Source organism: Harpia harpyja, chromosome 13 (assembly GCF_026419915.1).
Source record: "Harpia harpyja isolate bHarHar1 chromosome 13, bHarHar1 primary haplotype, whole genome shotgun sequence".
In the NCBI taxonomy this organism is placed as follows: domain Eukaryota; kingdom Metazoa; phylum Chordata; class Aves; order Accipitriformes; family Accipitridae; genus Harpia; species Harpia harpyja.
In genome coordinates this window covers 36,825,483-36,838,734 of record NC_068952.1, presented here as the reverse complement: position 1 = coordinate 36,838,734, position 13,252 = coordinate 36,825,483, and the positions used below count along the sequence as shown (strand labels likewise).

At 41.2% G+C, this 13,252-nt stretch overlaps 1 protein-coding gene across 1 annotated transcript; it reads right to left on the bottom strand.

The window, feature by feature from the left end:
• Positions 1–6,267: 6,267 nt before the first annotated feature.
• PSMB1 (proteasome 20S subunit beta 1) lies at positions 6,268–13,229 on the bottom strand. The gene is made up of 6 exons (XM_052805876.1): positions 12,944–13,229; positions 11,767–11,874; positions 10,234–10,315; positions 9,661–9,790; positions 7,950–8,056; positions 6,268–6,544 (listed from the first exon to the last, which is right to left on the bottom strand). The coding sequence occupies exons 1-6, from the start codon at positions 13,042–13,044 to the stop codon at positions 6,359–6,361; spliced, it is 714 nt and encodes a 237-aa protein (XP_052661836.1). The 5' UTR covers positions 13,045–13,229; the 3' UTR covers positions 6,268–6,358.
• Positions 13,230–13,252: the final 23 nt, after the last annotated feature.

The window sequence follows — 13,252 nt, the reverse complement described above, 5'->3', positions numbered from 1 at the left end:
AGAGCCTGTCTATTCAAGGCTGTAAGCTCAACAGCTCAGCACTGAGGGCCTGGAGAAATGAGGGGGAAACTGGGTCCTCGCGTTCCTGTGGAAATGCTTTTGGCTGTGACAAAGCGCATGCTCTGGCTGAAACAGGACAGCTGGCCAGGAGACAATGGCCACCCAGGTGACATCTTTGGAGAGTTAAGGAGCGCAGATAAACTCTGTTTTGCACCCGTCTAACAAATGTGTAGCCCAAACTGAGCCCCGTATCACGCTGGTCTTCACATAAGCTCACGTGAATTCTGTTCAGCATCACTTAACGTGCCATAGGGTGTGGACAGCAAGGTTCTCCTTCCCCTACCTCGCACAGCGAGCCCCATGTTGGAGCTGTATTGGAAAAATCTAAGTGTCACCATTGAAATCTTCTTGTTTGGTTGTGTTTTTTAAAGAGCAGTTTAATGTAAAAGCCCCACTAAGTACCAGCTGAAAACACTTTGCATCACCCTTTAAAATGTTTTTACTTCAAATTTTGTGGGTTAGCTCAGGGTAAGCACTTCTCTTGGCTTTTGTGAAAAGCCATAAAACCCCAGAGTTTGTGGCTTATTTTAAATCAGAGAATGAAAACACACTGCACGGCTCTTCCAAAGGCAAATTATCTTTCATTTTTAAAAATCCCATCTAATTGCCATTAATCAAGCCATCCCCTGCGCTAATAAGATGGAGGCGGGGAATGGAATGCCATTCCGGCTCAGGCAGCTGTTGCGCGTGTCAACCAGTTTCAAAACGCTTGGCAAAAGTTGTAAATGCAGTTCTAATGAGATCGACTTGTCTGCAACTAGCAAACAAATACCAGCCGCACCAAAATGTTTGTTTGCCATAGGACTTAATGGAGATTGTGTTAACCGTTCTGCATTCAAGGGTACATGTCAAGAAAAGTTCAGCTCAAGCATAAGGCAGTGACACTGGAATGCAGCTTTCTCCAGAACAGTTGCTTATATAAAACCTGAGAAAAAGCCTCCCCCTTCTTTTTTTTCTCCCCCCCCCCCCCCCCATTGAGCCTCCTAACTTTCTCGTATTTCAGTGCATGAAGTTCTTTGCAAAGGCTACATAAGGAAGCTACAAATGGAAGTATGTTTTCTACTGGGACGTTTGAGGATGGGCTCCTGGTAGGGGACAGACTCCTGGGGCACTCCACAGCATCTCTCACCTCCCAGGCACCCCCAGCTGGGTACGGCTCCATCAGCAGCCAAGGTTGGCTGTGGAGAAGAGGCGAGGCACTCAGCTGAGCCACACAGGGTCTCCTGTATGAGAGCATAGCATTGAAAAAACAATAACCAGCTTGATCATCCACCAGGTGTGATGGCCAAGCTGATTACAGCTGGGTTTCACAAAGCCTGGTTCAACAGAGCATTGGTCCAGAGGGGTTGTAATCCTGTTCAGCTAAACCACCTCAGTGGGCCAGGCACTGCAGATGTCACATACCCACACTTGGGTGGGCACCTAGGTGAATCAGCACATCAGTGACTTCTTGTAGAAACACCAAGGAGATCGCCAAACTCATGTGGCTGGAGAAAGCTAAGCAATGGAAATATCTAAATTTCAGAGAAGTCAGGTGTCTTTATCCCAGCCGTGAAGTATCTATAACACTGCAGTGCAACTTACAATCATCCACATCTTATTCCTCTTCCTCAGCAAAAAAGGGAATCTTGTTTTTTAACTTTCCTTTTATGGTTCTTTGATCTAAAGTGCAAAGGACTGGTTGAATTTTTGGTACCGTGACTACTCTCTTGCCAGTACCCCTTTAATGTGTGTCTTGTGCCAAAGAATATTAATTATTGTAGGCTACAGTGAAGTCCATCCCTACCCCCACTCGAGCCTCTGAAATGAACAGTGAAGTTGAACTTTGCCAGCAACTGTTAGGAAAAGGGCCAAGAACAGCCTAACAGGAAAGATACTGAGGATTTTTTGTTTGTTTTTCTGCTAAACCATGTTTTTGTAATTATGAGTACTTTGTTGGAATTGCTTAGAAAAGGAAGTGCACATAAAATGGTCCATACAATTAAACTAACTACATATTAGAGTTGAAAGAATATAAGGCTGGTCTCACTCTGTTGCACTCACACAGACAAAACCCCTTCTCAAAAGGAATTTGGCTTGAGAAGGCAGATCTGGAGACAAATCTTAGTTAACTTCAGGCCCATGTGCCATATTGTCTGGTTTACGACTGCCCCAAATGGCCTAAAAGCAAAGGACATTCACACTAAACAAAAGCAATGGCTGAAAGAAAGAGAAAGAAGAATTTGAAAGCTGTCATTTCCAAATCCCTTCTACTCAAAAGTTGGTTCCGGACTCCGGATCAGGAACCCCGAACAAGGCAGCAATTACTTTGTGCTCCTAAAACCATCTTCTACTAGACTGGAGAGAAACGGGACTACTTTATTTTGCTCAGATTCACTTGAATGCTGCTTTAATCATTCCCCACTTGCTCCTGCCACTTCTCCCCCAAGCTTAGATTTGTAAAATACTGAATCACTAAATTGAGATCATTTGCCACGGCAGCTTTCTCTTGCTTTCCAGGATGGATGATTCTGGGGTATAAAAAAAAAAAAGTTTTTCAAGTGTGGGTAATTACAACTTTGCTCCCTAAGTAAATAAATAAAGGAGTAAGTTGCAGTAGGACTACTTCAAACTGCTATACTTCAAATAATAGCGTTTTATGATTTCCATTTAAATTGTTTTCTCTAGGAAATGGCAATAACATAGAAGCAGCCTGCTCCTGACTCCCATCACTCTGAGGCATATATAGTGAATGGTAGAGTGAACTAAACTTTTAGAAGCATATACGCAGTATTTATGTCCTGTCAAGCACTTTCACTTTCCACAGTAACAAGCCTCCTCCCCTCTACACAAAATGGATTTGATGTATAAACAATATTGCTGAAAACACATCCAAAAATAAAGCAAGGTCTACTTTACTACAAACCTAGTTTTTAAGGCTGATTCTGACCTTGTACAGTCCCTTATATAAGCAAGGGTATGCTGCCATTTGGCTGAGATCAAAATAAAGCCTCCCATCTCCTCAGTAAACAGTACTGCAAAGCACATTATAGTGGGAAACTGGTAAAGTATGTATGACTATTTTTACCCATGCCGTGGGTAATCGTGTTGACGCCTGTGATAGCAACTAACTATTGCCATCTTAAGGTGGCCCTTAGTATTGCTGCAAATGAAGTCGAGCTAGCTGTTGCTGCTACTGTGCGCTGCTCGTTACACACCCTGTCACTTGCAAGTTCTTGAACAAGGTGGTTAGAAGTGCTCGCTCCAAGATTAGTCAAATCCTGCAGTACGGCTCTCTTTCAAAAAAGACACACGTAACGTGTTTAATATTAAAGAAAAGGCCCTGCAAGATAAACACTTTCCCTCTCCCTGCTTTCTCTTACATAAAATTGTATTAAAGACATCTAATCCCTGGCCAAGCAGATCTGCCAAACCCAGACTTCTGCTTCTAGCAACCCTAAGTCGTATTGCTGCATTTGTTTTGCCTCACTGTACCTCTATAGCCTACCTGCTTAGACAGTTCTGTAACCAGATAGCGCTCCCAAGTGCTTCATAAACTATTAATTTACATTGTAGACATGGTGCGAGATGACTACTGACCTGATTTATACATAGGAAGTACAGGCACAGAACTAAGGAGACATGCAGACAGTCAAGGCATTCCCACCTTCCAGCCCGACGTGACGACAATCTTCGCAAACAAAGCTACGTAACTTCGTGGATTAAAAAAAACCAAACCACCCTCTTGGTGCCTTTTATCTGTAAGACACATCTGACATCTGTAATTTTCCAATGTGTTTTAATACTAATGAGCAAGCAAGTAACTTCTAGCTGAGTAGCCCGTGAACATTTTTATACTCGCACATCTTCTGTCACTCCTGCAACTCCCAACTCTGAGCACGAGCGGTGATGGCATCAGGGCAGGGCATAACCGGGAAGTTAAAAACACATTGGGAAACAAACCTTCCCATGTCACTGGTTCCAAACCCATCAACAGAGGGAATGAACGCAGTGCTACCTTCTTCTGTAAAAGAAATTTGGTATTTTCAGTCCAACGGGCCTGTGAAAAAGCTTCCATCCCCTACTGGTTCTTCAGCCAGATGTACTCTGCAGGGAAATGGAAAACTGAAAAGGATACAAAATGGCTATCTCGCCTGCACAAGTGATCCAGCAGGACAGCACTAATGCACAGGGGCAGGAAAACTTGCATCCCCAGTACCTGCTGTCGGATCTCTTCTGAGATTGCAAATGAGGCCTGAACACTCTAAATCACCTTGTATTTCTTCTGAAACAACTTACAGAGACAAGCCTAGATGCCTCAAACTAAACCCACTAATTTCTAAAAATCGGTTGGACACGCATTTATTTTGGATGTAAAATTTTTACCCTTAAATATAAAGGCATCCAAATTTATCAAATTTTTTAAAAATTGAATTACTGCAACTCTCCTACATATTTGGCATCCTGTAAGAACATCAAATTAATTCAGGTACAAATTAGATAGTTCCCTTTGTTGCCCTTCCCTTCACTGTTTAGATCTCGCATATTGCAAACAGACCTGTCCCAAAGACAGGCATGTCAACTTGCTACCCTCAGCTGCTCTTCTTTGCAACTTAAATGCTATTTAGTTTCACTAGACTTCACCAACTTTGCATAAAGCTGTAATGATCTATTGTGAAACACTTGAGCAATTCAACACAAATCTGGTATCAAAGATAGCTGAGCTTAAAGTGCTTTAATTGAATTTTATAAAAGTAAGAGAGCATGTATTTCATTTGGTATTGCTGATTTGTACTTTAAATAGACAAGCTTTCTGTAGGCTTACTGCACTGTGTGCTGTTTGCTCAGGACAGAACAGCATGTAGCTACACAGTCACTTATACAACTAACCTTGTCCATTTCAGATGAATTTTGCAAATAATGTTAAACATCCCGTTAAGTTACCTGAACGTGTCTGGAAGTTCTGACTTGTGTGACCAAGTGACTTCAGCCCCAGTGTTATTCAGACCGAGATGCTGTACACCTTTCTTACTGCCCAACTACGCAGGGGTGAAGTGTTCCCTCCTTACTCTGCCCAACAGTGGCACCCAGTGGTCAAGTGTTTTCATGAACACTTTGGAAAACGGCTGCTGTTCCAAGTTCCCACTCACTGGATTTCCTAAACACAGCTAGAGTCAGTTTAAATGCACCAGCTGTTTTGACTATTGAGGTTCAAAATGCTACCCACTATTGAAACTGTCTAGAAAGCCTGAGACTACCATCGCTGGTGAAGACTAGCCAGAGCTAGGGAAAATGCACAGTATCTGAAATGCTGCACTGAAGGCAGTCAGCCACATCCAAACAGGAGACAAGGTTACTGTCGGGTCAAACACATCCCCAAAATTGTTCTTTTGAAAAATAAGTATGCCACCTCAAGCAACGAGATATTTTCTATGTCCCTTCCTAAATAGCTACAGACTGTGAAAGGATTCCTGGGCCAGAGAAGATTATTTTGCCCTTGATGATGCAGCTTTGCTTTCCTAGACGTCCTAGTACTCAAGCCAACTTCCAGGAGCGCGATACAGCCCATCAGACAAACAGTCTACACTTGATGCAATTTCCCAAGAACCAAAAGCAGCAGTAGGGCTAACAAAGCCCCCAGACATTAAAAGGCACTCAGGAATCTCCATACTAAGTTATTTTTCCATCAGTAGCCAGAAAAGGATGATGCTTTGGATTTGGGGCATTAACTAAACAGGAACACATAGAGGCGAGCCCAGATGCAGAGTCCAGGACTAAGCTCTGAAAGATTCAACATTCTTCCCTCTTACACAGAGAAATTGTTTTCAGGTGACTCTTATAGTCTCTGTAAATAAGTACTGAGAGGTTAAATGTCAGGATAGCATGTCAGAGAGATAAAGACGACAGGAAAAGCAAGCTATGAAGTGCAGAGAAGGCAGCACGAACAGAACAAATGCTTTTCTCACTAAACCAAGGCTGAACTGAAAGCATTATCAGAAAAGCCTGCGAACCTAAATTTTAGTAAGCTTAAAACACCCCCATATTGTAGCATAAGGGATTGCGAGAAGGGGATTAAACTGACATTGGAATTAGACGGATCAATAGATTAAGATGAGATGAACAAAACTGACTTGTAGCTCTTCGCCGCTTCCTTACCATGAACTGGTCTGATTTCTAAAAAACACTATCACTTCTAACAAAGATAGAAAATATTCAGCATTACAGTAGTTGACGTTCTTGAAAAAATTTAATAAGACAAATGTCTTCATAATACAGGTAAATTGTACATCATAGATTACATGTTTATAAGTGAACTGAATTAGTCTTTTCGTAATTGGACAGTTTCCTCTTTAATTCCATCTTTTGTGACAATGCAAATCTTAAGTGCATCCCCAGTGTACACATCTCTCTCAGCAGCAGAAATAAAGACATCTTTAACCAGCTGCAAAGCCTTCTCCAGGGTCAGAGGTACATGTTCCACATTTTGCATGTTCTTGAAGCCAATCTAAGAAAAGATGAAAATGCATTTTAAAGGAAGTATGATCCATCTAGCATGAAAGCTGTTTCACTCCCTGCACTAGAATGAGCAGATTTAACAACTTAAAAAGAAGAAATGGTTGGTCTATTTTAGAAACCCAAAGCTGGCAAAAGTATTCCTCCAGACAGTTTATAGCTTCGTGATCAGAACTTTACCAATGCTGATACTCTCACAAAAGTAACTAGAAGCAGATCCAGTATACAGCCAGCATAGCTCCTCCCGCTCATTCTGCATATACAAGATCACAATGAACATTCAGATCTGAACCGATCTAATTCTTCAGAAACTTCTCACTGGGTTAGCAGTATCAGAACTGCCCACAAGCCTTTTCCCTTGTCACTTGTAGTTAGGAGCATTTCTTAAAAGCAAATATTCCTCAGCGTACCTAGAATTCAAAAATAACAGTCTATATTGGAGCATAACTGGTACTATTAAGTAGTGTATTTTAACTGATAAACTGAGGTGTCCACTTAAGCATCAAAACAGGAGGAGGGGAAGAGTCACTTACTTCACCTCATAAGCAATAAAAAGCTACTTAAGACAACTTTGTTTCTGCAGAAGGTATTTTATTTTCTTCAGTTAATAAAGTTCAAAACTAAGTCAAAGCTGAGAACCTGGAGTTGTTTAAATAAAAGAAAAAAAAAAAAAAAGGAAGATTCTATTCCTTTCTCAGCTGATAAGAACTAAGAGTGCTTATTGCTTATTTTACAAAAGTTGTGTTGACATCAGGCTCAATTGACCAAATACCAACTCCAATGTCAGAGAATAAAATGAGTAAAACATGCTTTGGTATTTCTCTCATTCAACAATTACAGCTTCAATTAAATATGAAAATATTCTTCAAGTATTTTTAGACAGATTTAATTAAGTTTCCAGCAGTTTTATGTAAGAACATTCTTAGAAAATGGTGTCTGAGTTTTGTACAAAGCTTAAGACTTTTAAACAAGTCTATGTTAACTGATAAAATGTATTATATACACCTACTAATTCTATCTTCTTAATTTAGTATTATTTCATGCTAAGTAACAGGCATATTTATGTTATCAGCTAGGGAAAAAAACCGCAGAAAAAAACCCCAAACGGCTTCTATGGGAAACATAATTCCCCAATTAAAACATTTACCTGTATTTTAAACAGGCAGTCCGCTATTTGTAGCAAAAACCTGAACAGATTCTAAAGAAAAACTTTGATTTATCCTGAGAAGGTAAAGCCACACAACTTATAAATGTATGGATTAACAGTCCTACCTGTAATACATTTAAAAATTGTCTCAAAAGCAGTATTCCCCAGAATTAAAGCTACATTAATTTGAATGTCACAAATGTTTACTGAGATAATAAAGGTGGGGGTGGGGTGGAGAGAACTATTTTACCTGGTTATCAAGCAAGGGTTGCAGCATGGCACTTGCTGATCCACCTGCTTTGAAAGAATCTCTCTGGTATGAGCCCACTGGATCAAAGCTATATACTGCTCCCTTCCCTGGAAAAAAAAAAAAAAAAAAAAAAGTATGTAATCACAATCCAGAAAGATTCTGAGTACTAATAAGCATTTACGTCAAGAACCAGCTCCCTCCATAAGCAATCTCTGCAGTACCACAGATCCCAGCAAACTTTTACCAAATAATACTGCAGTATGTTCAGACAATGCTTTGTACAGTAGGCTCACTATGGTTGTGGCCTGGTACTATATGCAAGGTTATTTTCAATATTTAAGCTATCGCCATGATCTAACAGACGTTTTCTACAGGCCTTACCACAGAAAAAGTGCTCATGCGGAATAATCAAAGCAGGAGAATGTGCTAGATTGCAGTGCTGCACAAAGAGTTCTGCTCGTTCTAAAGCTACCATCAAGAGGCAGTTTAGCCATCGTTCTTGAATGATACAGTTCTTGAATTACCTCCAGAGAGCATGCTTGGATGCCTCTGCATCGCCTTCCCGGAACCAGGGATGATGCTCTGGGCTACGTACTTCCCTCTGGAGTCAGGCCAGGTTGTGCAATGCTTATTAGCTTGCGCCAACATCAGAGATGCAGACACACTGTAGCTCTGAAGCATCAGGGTTTGGTGAGGACACGCTAGACAAAGCGCAGCACCTGGCCAAGCTCAGCCTTTCTGTTCAGACAGGCTGCACCCCATTTAATAAACTGGCCAGTGCACTTGGCAGCACAGCACAGGTAGCTGAACAGCCCTGGGAAAGCTAGCAGAGATCCAGAAAGTAACACTAAATCAAAACAAATCAATCTTGCTGGACCCAAATTAAGCCCATGCACGCAAACCTGCACTCTGATTCTTATCAATTGCTACAGCACCCTCATAATCTGACATTTACCACTATGCAGGGCAGACTAATCCCTTTCCAGGCTCTACATATTGTAGACATGTCTTAGCAAGACTGGGAAAGCAGTATAACTTAATGGTAACAACAAACTGCAGGGAATGGCTGAAATTATCCAAACAAGACCACCTCTGAGCTTCTGCTCAAAGCCAGAGAACACAGTATTTTAGCAACTCAACCAAATCCTTGGACAAGAGCCCAGTTAAGTCCTGGAAGGGCTGTACATTAAACTACAGCTTCTGTGTAGAAGTCATGATTTTCATTAGAGGTTAGTTAACATTTTAAAATATCTTTGTAGAAACCTGTCTCTGGAGTAAATCTTCGCATTTAATAAACTCTACCACACTCACAGGCCTGAGTAAAATATACACAATTTTACTGTTAACATCTCCTTTAAAGACACAACTAAGAAATCCAGCAAAACTGTTATAAAGTCTTCCAGTCTAGAGTAAAGTATGAGAGGTAAGCAACGTTAGCAGATTTCCCTTGGCATCAAATAATTCTAACATAGTTTTTAGACTTTCAGACCTTCAGAAATGGAAGATCAATTTAGTAGTGGAAACTAAGAAACAAGTCAGATGCATAATATTCATTTGACTTGTGTAAGTACCATAATGCCTAAAGGTAGGTGTTAGGAATAGGAACATAAACTTTGTTATTCCATCAGTACACCTGAGATGTGAAAGGATAGCTATTCACCCACAGAAATTTAGCCTCTCTTTTTTTTCTTTTTTTTGTTTAAAGTCTTACCTTCTTCATCCAGTCCACCAATTATGTTGTAAACATAGTAAGGAAAGAAACGTCGAGAATACAGAATTGTAGACAGCATTGCTGCAATAGCCCCAGTAGTCATGGTCTTGTTATTGGAGTGCTTGTACATCTGCAAGTGGCACAGCATGTCCAAGAAGAAAGTCAAACACTAAATTTTACACTCAATCCCAATTACATTTTCTGTAACCTCACTGCAGAAGAATCTGGTGCTAAGCAAGATTATTAAGTAGCATGATTACTGAAAAGACACTGGTCTAAAAGTAAAGCCTTCTTACAAGCCAAAAATTAGTATTTCTCCAAAGTTTTGCAAATAATAGATGTTGCCTCATTAACACTATCCTCTCCAGCTCTTCCATTCTTTAAATCTGTGATGTTACACTTAGTAAGAACACAGCGTCAATTTCCCCTGCCTGATCTTTCATTAGCCATACAGTTATGATACAAACACTTGAAGAAAAACAGCAAAAAATATATTTAAAACATATCATATTGTTGGTCTCAAATGTGATACTAAGAATATAAGTTTCTAAATACAATAAGATAGTTAGCTACCTTTAATCTTGCTTCAATAATTTTAGTAAGGGTAAGGCAGTCACCATGGAAACCACTGCATCCAATGACCGTTTGCTCTGTTCTGTAAAACATAAAATTTTGTTGTGATTTTAGATTTAGTATGAGCTATACCACTTTCTTACACAGTAGATTATTATGAAAACACCAAATGTATTTTCAGTTTCTCTAATGCTATCAAAAACAGTTGTCTAAAATGTAGTAACAGATATTTTATATCTGTATAAAAGGTAACTGCAACCTACACCATCGAGAGGACTCGTTAAGTGAAGGACCATGCGGGTGTCTTTCTTCAATCCACTGACTTCCACAGCAAGACTGACAAAAGGAAATTCTTAATTTCTTCATGCGACCCTAACTCTAGCTATTACCATTCAGTCTTGCTACACGATCTGTTCTGAGATGGGGAGCCTCTTACATCATATCATTCAGCCCATTACTCCATCTGGCCAGAGCAATGCGTTAAGATTGTACAACTATTATGTAACATTTACACTGTAGGTGGTTTTCTGTGTCAGCACAACAGAAGTTAACAGGGCTGCGGATGCATTGTAGAAGGTTAGCTCTTTGCTCAGTTTCAAAACATTTCATGAACACTAACTACAGGAACACACATTTGAAATTTAAATACTAGTAAATTGGTGAGAGTCTACAAACATTCACGCATACTTATAGACTAACACAAAGTAGTCATTCAGGAAACGGTTTAAATTGAAATATTCTCAGCCTGTCATTAGAATTACACAAAGCCGTATGTGCAGTATGAAGACTGTACCACAGCAATTTCCATTTGGACAGTATCAGAGAGTCAAAGATATATATAGCAAGGAGTTAGCCAGGAGAAACTTAAGTTCATATGATCTTGTGTCATCAACAATAAAAAAAATAAATAAATTGCTCACATAGCTGATGGCAGCCTACTCAGTAAGCACCTGCTACAGTCAAAAGAATGTAAACAATATGTATTTTTAAACCAAGGGAATGCTATCCAGGTGAGTCAAGAAAAGCATAGAATAAGCATAAAAAGTTCCATAACAGAACTACTGACAGGTTTACCTCTCCTAAAACAAACACCTCTTCGAAGTACCAGAAGGTTGACTAGAGAGACACAGTACAACCAGCAGCAGTGGGCACGCTTGCATACCAACACCAGGTGTCCTGACAAAGCAGAACACGTTACCACAGGATTAAGTTTTCCTACAGTTAAGACAAAAGTTCTTCTGATTATCCAGCCAAAAAACTGACCTAGCTTACATTAAGCCTTGTATCATGCTAAAAATGTTCTGTTATCAGCTAACTTCAAGAGCATGCAACCAGAAATGCGGCTGTATTTACAACATCACATCACATCTTGCATTACAGCAAGAGTCACCATGACTCCAAAATCAATTTTGTTACTATACTTTTTTCTGAGAATTCTGCTTAAAGAAAGTGATACGTATTGCAGGCAGGTGACTTGCTCAGCAATACAAAAGACCTTTCATCTGTTTCAATTCTTACAAGATCTGGACTTACAGTTTGTAGCATTTTGGACTGTCCCGGCAGTGAATTGCATAACCTTCACTCAGTCGTGTGTCAGAGGCAACGATAGAAAAGTCTTCTCCAGCAATCGCCAACACAGTCCTTAAAGAAGAGTATTCATACAGTCATGACTTTTAGCACAAATATTTTCATAGGCAACAGAACAACAGACTAGTTAGTAGTTCTATATCCAGACTCAGGTTTTGTCAAACATCTTGTATTCCTTGCTATGTTTCTGACTGTGCGCATCCCTACAAGTGACTCAAGATTGGAGGAAGAAGATAGTAGACATACTGAAGAAAATACACATACGTGACTCTCTACTTTGACTAAAAACCGTATGGAAACTTGGTAAAACAGAGTTTCTATACAATGCAAGAACCAGACTCAATGGCTTAGCAATTTTGGATGCCTGCTAATTAAAGATTCACCCTCCTAAAACAGTTTGGCTCTCCAAGCAAAACCACTCTAGCCCAGTACTAAGCATCAGTATCGTTATACTTAAATTATCATCACTTTTTAAATCTGATGTTATCTTATGTTATTTACTTCCAAATAACTAGTTTTGTGATTGCCACACATGTGCTACCATTAAGTAACAAATAGATGTCATTTAAAAAGCAGTTAGGCCTTATAAAAAACAAAACAAAAGAAAACAAAAAAAACCCCTCTAAATAACACTATCCTGACCAGATCCAGTCACCAGCTCAGAGCAGGTGTCTGTAAAACAACACCTACCTTTAATAGTCATGGCAAAGTAGCTTTCAACCCAGTTACAGGTTTAAAAGCTAGTAATACGACCATTACGTGGGTTTTCTGAGCCACTATAAACAAACAGCCCTGCGGGGCACGGAAGGTGCTTATTTTGATCCGCAAAAATTCAGGGAGCCCGAGCGTGCCAAAACCCACACGGACACACACCACCACCCCGAAGAGCTGCAAGCACCCGCGGGACGCTCAGCCCAGGGCAAGGCCGAGCCCAGCTCTCCCCCGCGCTGCCCGCCTTTCTCTACAAAAAGGCGATCGCAAGGGGATACAAACCCTCACAGAGAGCCGGGGGGAGGCAAGAGTAAGGCGAGGAAGACCCAGCCCTACCGCCGCTCTCCTCAGGGCCCCCTCCTGCGGGAAGAGGGTGCCTCAGCCCGCCCCGCCCCCTGCCTGCCCTCCTCACCCTCCGTTAAAGGTGTAGGGCGAGAAGCGGTGCTGCACGGGCGTGCCGAGCTCGTAGCCCATCTCAGGCCTGAAGTCCGCGTAACCAGCAGTGGACAACATCCCGGCGATCAAGCTCAGTGCTGTCTCACGGCAAAATGGCGGCCCCGGACCCGGAAGTTGCGATTCACCGCTCTAGGAAGGCAGCGGCCCGCTCCTCTCGTCTGCTCTGGAGGACGTCGAGCCCGGCGCTGGCGGCTGGTTCCCCCCGCTTTCACCGGCCCCCGCCCCTGCCAGTGGCTGGGCTGTGAGCCTGATTCCCCCCCCTCAG

Excerpts from the sequence above, each read along its gene's own strand:
- PSMB1 (XM_052805876.1), bottom strand. The coding sequence starts at position 13,044 with ATGTTGTCCACTGCTGGTTACGCGGACTTCAGGCCTGAGATGGGCTAC. Across the intron at positions 11,875-12,943 it reads CCCTACACCTTTAACGGAGG|GACTGTGTTGGCGATTGCTG; the intron begins GTGAGGAGGGCA and ends CTCTTCTTTAAG. Across the intron at positions 6,545-7,949 it reads AACCCTTGCTTGATAACCAG|ATTGGCTTCAAGAACATGCA; the intron begins GTAAAATAGTTC and ends ATCTTTTCTTAG.